Below are 13,824 nucleotides of genomic sequence, written 5' to 3'. Positions count from 1 at the left end.
TTTAATCAGCTGGCATGGCGTTTAGATAATAGGGCAGAGAAGATAAAGTGACTTGACTGCTCCCAGGGAGCTCAGTCTGGCTGGGGAGCCAGTGCTTTTCCAGAGGGTGCGGGACCTGAAAAGGAGGGATGCCCGTACAGGGGAGTCTTGCCAGGTACCAGGATCTTGCTCCAGTGGATGAGGAGGAAGGGTGTTCCCAGCAGAAGCAGCAGCTTGTGCAAAAGTTTGTCACGTGTCTGGCTTCTCTTGGGTTAGGACTAAGCCAGAAAGGTGATCAGGGCCGAACCTCGAAGCGCCTTGAAGACTCCATCAAGCACTTGGGTTTATCCTTTCGGTGGTGGGGAGACGGGAGAAGGGTTTTAACAGGGGAGTTACGTGAATGGATTTATCCTTTAGAAGAATCAGTTGGTACAGAGGCAAGAGTCCAGAGCTAAGTGTGGAGGTGGAGAAACCTGGCCAGGTGATTAGTGTAGAAGTCTTGCTTGGTGGGGAGCATGTTTGAATGGAAGCCTGAATTAAATCAGAGGATTTAGGAGGAGGGAAATAATCAAGACATACTAAAAAGTAGGCTGTGAATTACTTGATTGTTTATTTTAGGTATATTGGGATTTGTGGTTAAAAGAATGATCGTTATACTCACAGGTCAGGAAATGTTTGGTTAGGCTAAGTAAGTCTTAAAACTGGAAGCCTGCTTCTCACATTGGGGTCACAGCCTGTCCTTGGAAGTCTCATGATGTCTCTGGGCTGGTGATGCTGCCTTCTGCGCTGGATGTATTTTAGATTGCATGCAAGTTATGGTTGCAGCACTACTTATTTTGCAACCAAGTCGAACAAGTGATGATCTTTTAAAAGCCATTCACTGTCTCCTCAGCCTGTATCCTTTTCCTGGCTGTGATATGCCCGGTCTCTCTCTTCTGGACTTGACATATATTGACTGTCTCATCTCCTCCGTCCACCTCTCATAGGCCTCTTAACTTCCAATTAAAGAATTAGCTCTTTACTTATGTGATAAATCGTTTCATGGAACTTGTCTCTAAAGGTTTTGAAAGTCCAGTGATGACACATCCCCTGCTGCTTGAGAAAAACTCCAGGTCTGCTCCCTCTGCAGCCACCACATGCCAAAGCCACTATGTAAGACACGTGTGTGCAGAGTGTTTTACAAAATTCAGGGAATATAGTGCTCACCTTTTTAGAGTTAGACATCTGAGAACAAGGCTGTGCACATAGGAACTGGCAGGAAGAAAATTGCTGGAAACAGTATCTACCTCTCTGGAAGGGTTTGGTTTGAGATGCTCTAGAGAATTATGGCTCAGTGTTAGTGGGCTTGAGTGCTAACACTCATGCACCTCATTGTTTGAAGATTTAAGGGAAGAGTGTAGTTGAGAGTCTGGGTTCTGGGGTCTGACGTCCTGCTACTTAGTCACCTGGGGCGAGTTACTTAACCTCTATGCTTTCCTTCGTTGTCTGTAAGATGACGATCACGATAGTTCCTGCCCTAGGATTGCCGAGGGGATTGAATGGCATGTGCGTGTGGCGTGCACAGCCCATCTCCTGACATAAGTAGCGTGCAGTCAGCACTTGCCATCGACGGTTCCCGAAGCCAGAGTGAGGTGTGCTCAGGCTCCGTGGAGAGAGCTGTGCTTTGTGAGTGCCAAGGAGCACTGGTTTCCTTCCACAGGAAAGCTGCTGTACCCCTGAGCCCTTCTGTAGTCACTTTATGTGAATTGCAAAGAAATTCTGGAACTTACATCTTCAGGACACATCCATCTTTGGAGTTTTTTCATTCCTCTTTGATCTTGTCACATGTGGTTGGTCGTCACTTCCAGAAATACGTCTGAAGGCCAGTGGGTGGAAGTAACAGCTTAGAGGAGACGGAGGCATCGCGGCCTCTCTGAGACCTGCCCTGGGTGCCCGCCCCTCCCTCTTCACTGCAGCTCAGCGCACGTTCCCTGAGCACCACCGCCTTCATTCTCTGTGAGGCTCCGGGTCCAAGGGGGAGCAGGCAGTGCCCATTCTCGTGGAACTTAGTCCAGGGGCAATACATGTAAACACATCTGACCCACCGTGATGCAGGCACAAACGGAAGCTTGGGGGAGGTCAGCAAGGCACACGGGGGAAGAGTAAGGAAAGTCGCCCAGACTTGGTGACATCTCTGTAGGTTGTGAATAAGAATAGGGCAGGTCAGCAGTCAGCATTGTTTGTATAGGAGAACTGGACTGGGGAGCTGGGGCGGGGCGTGTGTGTGTGTGTGTGTGTGTGTGTGTGTGAGCAATAGAAGGTGGAATTGAAGATGGAGGCCAGAGCGCTGGATGATGTCAGATCCTAACCTTCGCGCGTGTGTGTGTGTGTGTGTGTGTGTGTGTGTGTGTGTGTGAGTGAGAGAGAGTGTGAGAGAGATAGGAGATGGAATTGAAGATGGAGGCCAGAGCGCTTGACGATGTCAGATCCTAGCCTTCGCCGTGTGTGTGTGTGTGTGTGTGTGTGTGAGAGAGTGTGAGAGACATAGGAGATGAATTGAAGATGGAGGCCAGCGCTAGACCATGGCAGAGGCTGGCCTTTTTCATGTGTGGACATGGGGGCCGTCAAGTGACTTGAGGCCACAGGATGCTGTAAGGTTTGAGCCTTTATCAGGACCGCACTCATGGGGAAGATGAGCTTGTGGAGGGTGGAGGCCGCGCCGGCAGGCTCACATCCCCAGTGCACATTCGTTGGGCCAGCGGCAGAGTCCTATGGTGCTTGGCACCCCTCAAGCCTAGTACTGTCTGTATAGACATTGAAGACACTGTCTGAAATAAAGACAGCCCCAGTTGAATTTTCCAATTCTGCATCCTATCCTCAGAACATGCTGACCTGGACCTCCATCTGTCGCAAGCAGCTTGACTAGGATTGTAATAAATTCTTTTTTCTTGGCGTTCTTTTAACTGGCTCTCTCTGTTTACTAGCCCCTCTGTGCAGCTGTAGTGTGGCAATGATGGATGCTTATAATCCTGACCCTGAAGTGCTCCAAGCCTTCTAAATCATCAAAAAAAGATTAAAGTATATTCAGTATTGCTGTAATGTTTATGTGTTTTACTGCATTCTTATCCTTTGGAAATTGATGATGGTTTATCAAGTGCCCAGGTACTCGTGCACACACGGGGCGGGTGAGAGTCTGTGATCACCCACGGCTCTCTACTCTCACACAGCACCAGGCATGGGGTGTTTATTAGCAACACACGCTCAGAAAGAAGCCAGCGAAACAGCCCTGGGTGCTCTCCAGGCCTAGCCAGAGGAAGCAGGTTGGTCCCAGAGGGGCAGACTGGGGAGAGAGAAGAGAGGAAGCGGTGGTCAGAGAAGAGTGGGGTGGAAAAGCAAGAACTGACAGGCAGCCAGTCCAGCAGTCTCCAGGCACGCCCACACTGCTGCCCAGCCCCAGAGGGGTGAGCCTCGGGGCAGGACCCCAGCTTCAGGTTCTCGTGCGCCTTAGCCCGGATCAGATCTGCAGGCTTGAATGTGGCAGGGTTCTCCACCAGCTCTATTTGTATTGTGGTAACAACTGTTCAGTAAAATGCCTAACGTTAGCAAGTGAAAACATCAATAATTAGAGCATCCTGTGTCTCCCCCACCCCAGTGCCCCCGGCCCACACATCTTTTCATGAAAACCGTTATTACTGCAGCGCTGACAATATGACTTGGCCCAAAATGAAGAGCTCTGAACAGAAGCTGTGAGATGGCTCCGTTTTGTAACCTGGCTTCCGAAACCAGGCCTGGGAGGATGTTTTTAGGAGGGAGGTTTGCTGTTGGCTTTTTCTTTGTGCCGAGTGGGGTTGTATGTTGCAGCAAGTAGAGATATCGCTCACATTTTCTCGTACAGTTTCACATTTAGACTCTGCCTGTCTGATCAGCAAGTCCCGCCCGTGTCCGGGTGCCTGGTCCCCACACCACGGGGGCTCTGTCTATCACCCTCTGGGCTCGGGCATGTGTGGACTCAAGCTGGCTTTATCATTTGCCTGTTCTGAGGTCTGGGCGAGTCTCTTGGTCTTTCTGGGTCTTTATTCTTTTTCTGATATGTTGGAATAGTACAAATCCCTTCTGTACAGGGTTGCTGTGAGGTTGAAATAAAATGGTGATTGTGAAAAACCTTAACCAGAAAGCTCTACATAGATAAAAACATACTAAATGCACTAAAGAACCTCATAAATATTCTAATGAAAAATAGAAACATATTGCAAGAGCAAGCGCAGTCCTCAAAACTTTGACTGAAGCAGAGTGGGGAAAAGGAGCTGTTTATTGAATTCCTGCTCTAGAGCGGCTGTGACTAGCCGGCCGTGACTGTCCAGGCTGCATGGTGGACGGTAACTCTCTCTGCCCCTGAGATGGGGAACTGTGGCTTCCAGGCCTGTAGCTGTGCAGACACAGTGCAGGAGGGCGAGGTCCTGTCTGACTCCTCATCTCAATACATTTCTTTCTTATCTCTAGCTGTCAACCTTATTCCAGCCACTCACCCACCCAAAGTTCTGAAAGCTGTCTCCTTCCTTTGAGGCTAGAACATTTGCTAGCCCTTCCTTGGTCTTTTGCTCCTGAAAGCTGGACAGGGTGGGATCCAAAAGGAGCTCTGGGGCCCCGGGGGCAGCAGGTGAAGGGGAAGTATGCCCAGCCCCTGCTTCTGGGGCTCAGCCAGGCCTGGACCCGAAGCAGGAGGCAGGCATAGGCACTTGCCAGCCCTGGAGGAGATGGCTGCAGCCCTTTTGGTTCCAAAAGAGCATTCTCTCTCTGTCACGGTGTTTCCCAGCCTCACTGAGGTGGTTTGGAGAGCTGCTTCTCAAATCCTCCTCCAGGAGTCCGTGCCTCTGTGTGTTCTGAGTGGCTTCTTGTCCTTCTAGCAGTGGGATGAGACTGAGGAATAACCTCTTCCTGAGCTTTGCTGGGACCCTCCCTGTTAACTTTGATGTCTTGTCAGGTGTCAGGGGAAAGGACCCCAGACGAGACAGTTGTTAAGTGCCCACCGCCACCACAGCTTCCTTTATTTTTTTTTATATCAACCTTCTCCAATTTGGGCTTCCCTGGTGGCTCAGGTGGTAAAGAATCTGCCTGCAGTGCGGGAGACCTGGGTTCAATCCCTGGATTGGTAAGACCCCCCAGGAAAAGGGAACAGCTACCCACTGCAGTATTCTTGCCTAGAGAATCCCATGGACAGAGGAGCCTGGCAGGCTCCAGGCCATAGGGTCGCAGAGTCAGACACGACTGAGCCACTTTCACTCACTTCCCCAATTGCAGACACACAGAGTTGGCTTGTGAGCTGAGCTGCCCACAGGAAGAGCCAGAGCTCATGCCTGTCGAAGGGTGAGATCGCAGGTCCAGGGAGGGTGTCCACGGGGAGGCACATTTGTTCAGACGGTGGGTGTCCTGTCCCCGCAGGTCCTCAACAGGCGCTGCGTGGAGGCGGCCGTGATGACCGGCCTGGCCCTGGACTGTCACATCAACAGGAAGTCCTTGTTTGACCGGAAGCACTACTTCTATGCAGACCTCCCTGTGAGTACGCTCTGCCTGTCTGTCCATCCCCCTACCCAGAGCCAGGACTTGGCTGTCGGGGGTTGCTGCATGCATCCTCAGCCAGAGCTCAGTCCACCCTGCGGGGCCCCTGCCTGGCTGATGAAGCCAGTGCCCTCCGACGTGGACCAGATTGGACGCCGGGTCCTGATGGCTGGTTCCGACCAGGAGCCTCATGCTTCTGGGGGCTCGCTCGTAATTGACCACAGAGGGGAGGCAGCCTGCGTTCTCAGGCTCAGCCCAGCTGTGGGGTTTGGTGCTAATTGCCAGTTAGGACAGAAGCCACCTCCGTGCAGCGGTCCATGCATCCTGTGGCTCAGAGGACAGGGAGAGCATCCCCCTGTCAAGTTGGGTTTCCCAGTAATGGGACCATCTCCTCTGCAGACACACCTGCTATCCCCAAGGACCGCGTAAGTGGACAGTAGTAAGCAGAAACATGAACCAGAAGCCTGGATGGATGACAGTAATGGGAAAAGCAGTAAACCTGATATTAACCTGCCTTTTCCTTAAAATTAGAAAGTTTTTTTCTTTATGAGAAAAGCCAGTATGAACTGGAGCCAATTTTTCATAGTATTGAACTGAACCAAAACTGTAATGTTGAGTGGGTTTCCCAAATGATGTTTGATTTGCTCTGAGCCTCTGACGGTGAGTGTGGCCCTGCTTGAGGTTTAGGCAGTCAGCAGTGTTGCTATTATTTCACTTTATTCTCCCGGAACTGAAGATGGGGGTGAGCTGCTTTCAGCAGTTGCAGGCAGGAGTGGAATTAAATAAAAAGTACAACAGGAACCTGAATTCTCTAGTTGCTACTATTTTTCCCCTCTGACTGCCTGCTTTTTAGCAAATTCCACTGCTTGGTAGGGAAGAAAGAATTAAACGGCATTTATTCATCTTTTAAGAGCGATAACGAGTTTGGTTAAGGTGGGAGATGTAGCAGTAAGCACCTAAAATATGAGATGCTTTATTTTTCTGGCTTTCTGATCTTTCTGGCCCAGGTAGCTTACATAATCTGGAGTTAGTGTTGCCAAATATTACATGGGACATGCTTATACTAAAAAAGTGTTCATTTTTATCTATACAGTTTATTCATATTATTACAGTTTCACTGAGCATCTGTATTTTAGTTGGCAACCATACCCGGAGTTTAATTTTTACAGATTAAGACTTCCTGTCTCAGCACAGAAAACAAGGTGGCTTAATGCAGTGGTTCTCAAAGTGTGTTCCCCAGGCCACTAGCATCAGCGTCTCCTAGGAATGTGTCAGAAATAGAGATTGTCAGGCACCACCCCAGACCTGCAGAGTCAGAAACACTTCAAGTGGGGCCAAAAAATCTGTGTTTTGACCACCCTGCCAGGTGATTCCGATACAGCTTAAGCTTGAACAGAGTGGCCAGGAAGCCAGGAACACAAACTCTGGAGCCAGGTCACCCGAGTTCAGACCCTAATGTTGATGCGTACTGGCTCTGCGGCTTTGGCCCCGGGTCTCTGCATGCCCTATGCCTGGTTCCTGGGGCTGTCCTGAGAACTGGACGCTGTGAAGTGCCGAGAGCAGAGCCCGGGGGTGCTGCATCAGTGTCCTCTGTCCTTCCCTGTGTCTCGCCTGCCCTCTCTTTAGTGTATGTGCGTCTGAAAGGAATCCTTCCTCCCCACTCAGAAGCAGTGAGGGGGCACTGGCAACATCCATCAGTGTTTCCCTACTCCATGCTTCCCGTTGCTGGAGCTGCATCTTCCAGCTCGAGGAACCAGGGAGGTCGGGTCAGGGAGGGCATCTGACATGATCGGTTAGCTCAGAGAGCAGGAACAAACCCAGCCTCACGGTGCTGGCAGCTGCTGTCGGCTGCGCTGAGACGCGACAGCAGGGTGCTTAGCTAGCACTCCCAGTTAGAGGGTCTGTCAGGAGCCCAGTAAGCAGATGCAGGGCTGAGCTAACGAGCTAAGTGGAAACAACATGTTCTTTTCTCAGAGGCTGCGGACAGAGAGATGATTGTTAGCCCCCAGAATGGTACTCGGCAGGGAAGAGCGAGGATCTGTGTGGTTTACTGCTTCATCATTGGGGCTGTGGGGACAGGGGACTCAGAGAAGTTGGAAGAGGCCAGGCTAGAATATGGCCTCAGTGCATAGACTAATTTTTCGTCTCGTTTTCCTTTTTTGTTGCTGTGTTGTGTTTTTAAGTAAGCTTGTAGCTTTAGGACATTAAACGGAGTGATCAACTGGTTCCAGCTTTGACTTACAGACTAGTGACTCTGGCCCCCATTTGCGTGCAGGCGGGCTACCAGATTACCCAGCAGAGGCTCCCGATCGCTGTGAACGGGAGCTTGGCGTACAGCGTCTGTGTGGGGAGGAAGCCAAGTCAGATGGTCACCAGGACCGTGAGGGTGAAGCAGATCCAGCTGGAGCAGGACAGCGGCAAAAGCCTGCATGACGACCTGCGGTCCCAGACGCTCATTGACCTCAACAGGGCAGGTAGGCTTGGGGACGCTCCGCCTTCCTTCCTGCCACCGCCCTTCCCCTCCAGGGTTTTCTCAAACCTGGTGAGGAAACAGGCCCCGGAGGTTGACAGATGGGTCAGAACATCAACATTGGTGTTGGCAGAGCTGATTAGCGAGCCGGGTGGGGGCTGTGGTTTCTGTGGACTGGCTTCTAACCCATGCCTAAAATGAGGTCGACGTCACCACCTACCTACTCATGGACCCAGCAGCTTGATGTAGGAAGCAGACATTAAAAGAAAAGAACCGAAGTTAAAAATTCAAAAATGAGGGTAGAGAGGAGTGAGTCAGAGCCCATCAGTGATGTGTGCATGTTCAGTCACTCAGTGTCCCACTCTGCAACCCCACGGACTGTGGCCTGCCAGGCTCCTCTGTCCATGGAGTTCCCCAGGCAAGAGTCCTGGAGTGGGTAGCCATGCCCTCCTCCAGGGGATTTTCCTGACCCAGGGATCAAACCTGTGTCTCTTGCGTCTCCTGCATTGCCAGCAGATTCTTTACCACTGAGCCACTCGGGAAGCCCCGTCAGTGGCCAGGGTTTTCCTAAAACTGAAACCTGATGTGTCTGGGGACCAAAACCAGAGCGGTCCAGTCAGGCTGACTCTGTCTCTCTCTGGTAGGGATCGGCCTCCTGGAAGTGGTCCTGGAGCCTGACATGTCCTGTGGAGAAGAGGCGGCCACAGCTGTCAGGGAGCTGCAGCTGATTCTTCAGGCCTTGGGCACCAGCCAGGCGAACATGGCAGGTAAAAGCCCCAGAAGAAGCTCCCTCTTCTTCCCCTTCTCCCTGTCTGCCCCTGCGCGCGCGTCTCACTGGAGTGTAGTCCTCACCGTCAGCTGTAGTGGGGTTGTTTGTGTCCTTTCTCAGCCTTTTCTGCCTCAGGGTGTTTTCCCCCTGAGACTTTCCCGTGGGTGTTCTTCTGAGCCCCTGACCAGAAATAACACACCAACAGCAGCCCTGCAGGCAACTGAGCCCTGGAGCGGGAGATCCGCTCAGGACCAGAGGCGCCCTCCTGCTTCTCGCTCAGGGCGCTGCAGGAATAAATAAAACGGTGTGTCTGAGCAGCGCCGTCATCCACAGAGGAGACAGCGTGCTCGTCCGGGGAGCTCTTAGCGCGTGACTTCTATGTGGACACTGCTTAATTGCTAGTTAATGCTTTGCCTTTGGGTCTTTTTCTTTTCTGCCTTTGAGACAAAGTTTTCATTGAGGTAAAACTGAAGCCAAATTCTATCACCTGCAAACCAAGGCTATGATTTCACAAAACTTTAACTTTGAGGTAAAGTTAAATACATTTATAATTTAAATTATATTTCTTAGATGCAATAGAAATGTAATAGGGAGTTAAACAGAAGAAACAGTGTGCAAATTTGGGATCAAGGAAACTATACACTTTTAAGTGTTTGCCAGTTGGATATAAAGATCACAAGTTTTGGTCAGTTTTTTATTGCCCCTTCTTATCACTGCTCTGCCCATCCTTACATCTCCGTGCTCATCTCGTCTCTGGTTTTCCCCTATTTTCGTTCCCAGGGTCTTTGAAAAAACTGCCACTCACAGAGCACTCCCTGACAGTGTAGAGAAAGGGTGCAAGTTCTTCATCTGCAGTGGGTTTATCCATTGTTCTGTACGTTGGTGTGTTAGTCTAGATTTTTCAAAGAAACAGAATAAATAGAATGTGTGTGTGTGAGAGAGAAATATAAAGAGATTCACTATAAGGAATTAGCTCATGTGATTGTGGAGGCTGAGATGTCGTAAGATTTGCAGTCAGCAAGCAGCAGGAGAGCCAGTAGTATTATGGTTCCAGCCTGAGACTGAAGGCCTGAGAATCAGGAGAACCAAGGGCGTAGGTTCCAAGAGTCCAAGCAAGACTGGGATCCCAGCTCTCAGGCAATCAAGCAGAGACAGCAGATTTCCCCTGATGCTGAAAACTCAGCCTCTGTGCACCAGTGCTAAATCAAATCTCAGAGACAGAGTTTTGGGTAAAGTAGAAAAGAATAGCTTGACTTTTGCCAGGCAAACAGGTGAAACCGAGTAACTCAGACTGGGACTTGTGCCCACAACCTGGCCATAACCGTGACTGGGACTTGAACCCACGCAGCCAGGGACTCAAACTCTGGCAAAAACCCACAGTGTTCCAACATCACACACCTTGTTTTAGGACTTAATGAAGGTTAGCTATTCTTAGTCGCTCAGTCATGTCCCACTCTTTGTGACCCCATGGATTGTAGCCTGCCAGGCTCCTCTGTCCATGGGGATTCTCCAGGCAAGAATACTAGAGTGGGTTGCCGTGCCCTCCTCCAGGGGATCTTCCCAACCCAGGGTTTGAACCCAGGTCTCCCACATTGCAGGTGGATTCTTTACTGTCTGAGCCACCAGGAAAGCCCAATGAAGATTAAGGTTTAGGTTCCTGATGTCTCATGGCAGAAAGAGTTCAGTGAGAGACAAAGTGATAGGTAAGAAGTGGATTTATTTAGAGAGAAACACACTCCACAGACAGGCTGTGGGCCATCTCATGAGGTGAGAGGGGCCTCGAAATATGGTGTAGTTAGCTTTTATGAGCTGGGTAATTTCATAGGCTAATGACTGGGAGGATTATTCCTGCTGTTTTGGGGAAGGGATGGAGATTTCCAGGAATTGGTGCACCGCTCACTTTTTGGTCTTTGATGATCAGCCTTGGAACTGCCCTGGCGCCTGTGGTTGTGTAATGTAGCTTGCTCATGTGTTACATTGAGCATACACTGAGGCTCAGGGTCTAGTGGAAGGCAACCTGTCCACCATTTAGGACCTATTTAGTTCTAATCAGTTTATGTGGACTTCTCAGGCTGTGTCATTCTTTCAAGGGTTGTACCCACTGTTTCAGGGGGATCCATGCCCCCAACACTGTGTGTCCCAGCCTGGGAGGATGTGGTGAAGACTTTCGCAGCAGTGATTGAAGGGGGGGTTGCTGGCAGGGAGCTGGGTGTGCCCAGGCTCCTTTAATCTGGCCTCAGGTGATCTCCTGATGAGCTTCTGTGGTTCTCAAGGTTATCAATCTAATCACATGGGCCACAGCCTTGTCTAACTCAATGAAACTATGAGCCATGCCCTGTAGGGCCACCCAAGACGGACAGGTCATGGTGAAGAATTCTGACAAAATGTGGTCCGCTGGAGAAGGGAATGGCAAACCACTTCACTATTCTTGACTTGAGAACCCCATGAAGCATATGAAAAGGCAAAAAGATAAGACACTGAAAAATGAACTCCCTGGGTCAGTATATGCCCAATATGCTACTGGAGATCAGTGGAGAAATAACTCCAGAAAGAATGAAGAGACAGAACCAAAGCAAAAACAAGATCCAGCTGTGGATGGTGATAGAAGTAAAGCCCAAAGCTGTAAACAGCAACACTGCATAGGAACCTGGAATGTTAGGTCCATGAATCAGGCCAAGTTGGAAGTGGTCAAACAGGAGATGGCAAGAGTGAACATTGACATTCTAGGAATCAGCGAACTAAGATGGACTGGAATGGGTGAGTTTTAACTCAGATGACCATTATATCTACTACTGTGGGCAAGAATTCCTTAAAAGAAATGGAGTAGCCCCCATAGTCAACAAAAGAGTCCAAAATGCGGTACTTGAATGCAGTCTGAAAAATGACAGAATGATCTCTGTTTGTCTCCAAGGCAAACTATTCAATATCACGGTAATCCAAGTCTATGTTCTGACCAGTAATGCTGAAGAAGCTGAAGTTGAGCAGTACTATGAAGACTATAAGACCTTCTAGAATTAACACCCCAAAATGATGTCCTTTTCATTATAGGGGACTGGGATGCAAAAGTAGGAAGTCAGGAAACACCTGGAGTAACAGGCAGATTTGGCTTTGGAGTATGGAATGAACAGGGCAAAGGCTAATAGAGTTCTGCCAAGAGAACTCACTGATCATAGCAAACACCCTCTTCCAACAACACAAGAGAAGACACTACACATGGACATCACCAGATGGTCGACACTAAAATCAGATTGATTATTTTCTTTGTAGCCAAAGATGGAGAAGGTCTATACGGTGGGAAAAAACAAGACCGGGAGCTGACTGTGACTCAAATCATGAACTCCTTATTGCCAAATTCAGACTGAAATTGAAGAAAGTAGGGAAAACCACTGGACCATTCAGGTATGACCTAAATAAAATCCCTTATGATTATACAGTGGAAGTGGAAAATAGATTTAAGGGACTAGATCTGATAGACAGAGTGCCTGATGAACTATGGATGGAGATTTGTGACATTGTATAGGAGATAGGGATCAAGACCATCCTCAAGAAAAAGAAATGCAAAAAAGCAAAATGGCTGTATGAGGAGGCCTTACAAATAGTTGTGAAAAGAAGAGAAGCCAAAAGCAAAGGAGAAAAGGAAAGATATTCCCATTTGAATGCAGAGTTCCAAAGAATAGCAAGGAGAGATAAGAAAACCTTCCTTAGTGATCAGTGCAAAGAAATAGAGGATAACAGTAGAATGGGAAAAACTAGAGATCTCTTCAAGAAAATTAGAGATACCAAGCGAACATTTCATGCAAAGATGGGCACAGTAAAGGACAGAAATCGTAGGGACCTAACAGAAGCAGACGATATTAAGAAGAGGTGGCAAGAATACACAGAAGAACTGTACAAAAAAGATGTTCATGACCCAGATAATCATGATGGTGTGGTCACTCACCTAGAACCAGAAATCCTGGGATGTGAAGTCAAATGGTCCTTAGGAAGCATTACTATGAACAAAGCTAGTGGAGGTGATGGAATCCCAGTAAAGCTATTTCAAATCCTCAAAGATAATGCTGTGAAAGTGCTGCACTCAATATGTCAGCAAATTTGGAAAACTCAGCAGTGGCCACAGGACTGGAAAAGGTCAGTTTTCATTCCAATCCCTAAGAAAGGCAATGCCAAAGAATGCTCAAACTACTGCACAATTGTACTCATCTCACATGCTAATAAAGTAATGCTCAAAATTCTCCAAGCCAGGCTTCAGCAATACATGAACTGTGAACTTCCAGATGTTTAAGCTGGTTTTAGAAAAGGCAGAGGAACCAGAGATCAAATTGCCAACATCCACTGGATCATCGAGAAAGCAAGAAAGTTCCAGAAAAAAAAATCATCTACTTCTGCTTTATTAACTGTGCCAAAGCCTTTGACTGTGTGGATCACAATAAACTGTGGAAAATTCTGAAAGAGGTGGGTATACCAGACCACCTGACCTGCCTCTTGAGAAATCTGTATGCAGGTCAGGAAGCAACAGTTAGAACTGGACATGGAACAACAGACTGGTTCCAAATAGGAAAAGGAATCTGTCAAGGCTGTATATTGTCATCCTGGATATTTAACTTATATGCAGAGTACATCATGAGAAACGCTGGGCTGGAAGAAGCACAAGCTGGAATCAAGATTGTCGGGAGAAATATCAGTAACCTCAGATATGCAGATGACACCACCCTTATGGCAGAGAGTGAAGAGGAACTAAAAAGCCTCTTGATGAAAGTGAAAGAGGAGAGTGAAGAAGTTGGCTTAAAGCTCAGCATTCAAAAAACAAAGATCATGGCATCTGGTCCCATCACTTCATGGGAAATAGATGGGGAAACAGTGGAAACAGTGGCAAACTTTATTTTTGTGTGCTCCAGAATCACTGCAGATGGTGACTGCAGCCATGAAATTAAAGATGCTTGCTCCATGGAAGAAAAGTTATGACCAACCTAGACAACATATTAAAAAGCAGAGACCTTACTTTGCCAACAAAGGTCCATCTAGTCAAGGATAAGGTTTTCCCAGCAGTCATGTATGGATGTGAGAGTTGGAC

At 48.6% G+C, this 13,824-nt stretch overlaps 1 protein-coding gene across 6 annotated transcripts in view; it reads left to right on the top strand.

Moving 5' to 3' along the window:
• GATB (glutamyl-tRNA amidotransferase subunit B) overlaps window positions 1-13,824 on the top strand; it is a 91,794-nt gene that overhangs the window by 29,925 nt on the left and 48,045 nt on the right. For 5 of the 6 annotated variants that reach the window (XM_061142497.1, XM_061142499.1, XM_061142501.1 and 2 more), the window contains 3 exons: window positions 5,398-5,511; window positions 7,790-7,988; window positions 8,629-8,751. In XM_061142497.1, coding sequence (XP_060998480.1) covers window positions 5,398-5,511; window positions 7,790-7,988; window positions 8,629-8,751 — 436 coding nt within the window. The remainder of the gene's footprint in view (window positions 1-5,397; window positions 5,512-7,789; window positions 7,989-8,628; window positions 8,752-13,824) is intronic. The other variant, XM_061142498.1, reaches the window with a different exon arrangement.

Source organism: Dama dama, chromosome 5 (assembly GCF_033118175.1).
Source record: "Dama dama isolate Ldn47 chromosome 5, ASM3311817v1, whole genome shotgun sequence".
NCBI lineage: Eukaryota > Metazoa > Chordata > Mammalia > Artiodactyla > Cervidae > Dama > Dama dama.
This window is presented reverse-complemented; position numbering and strand designations above follow the sequence as displayed.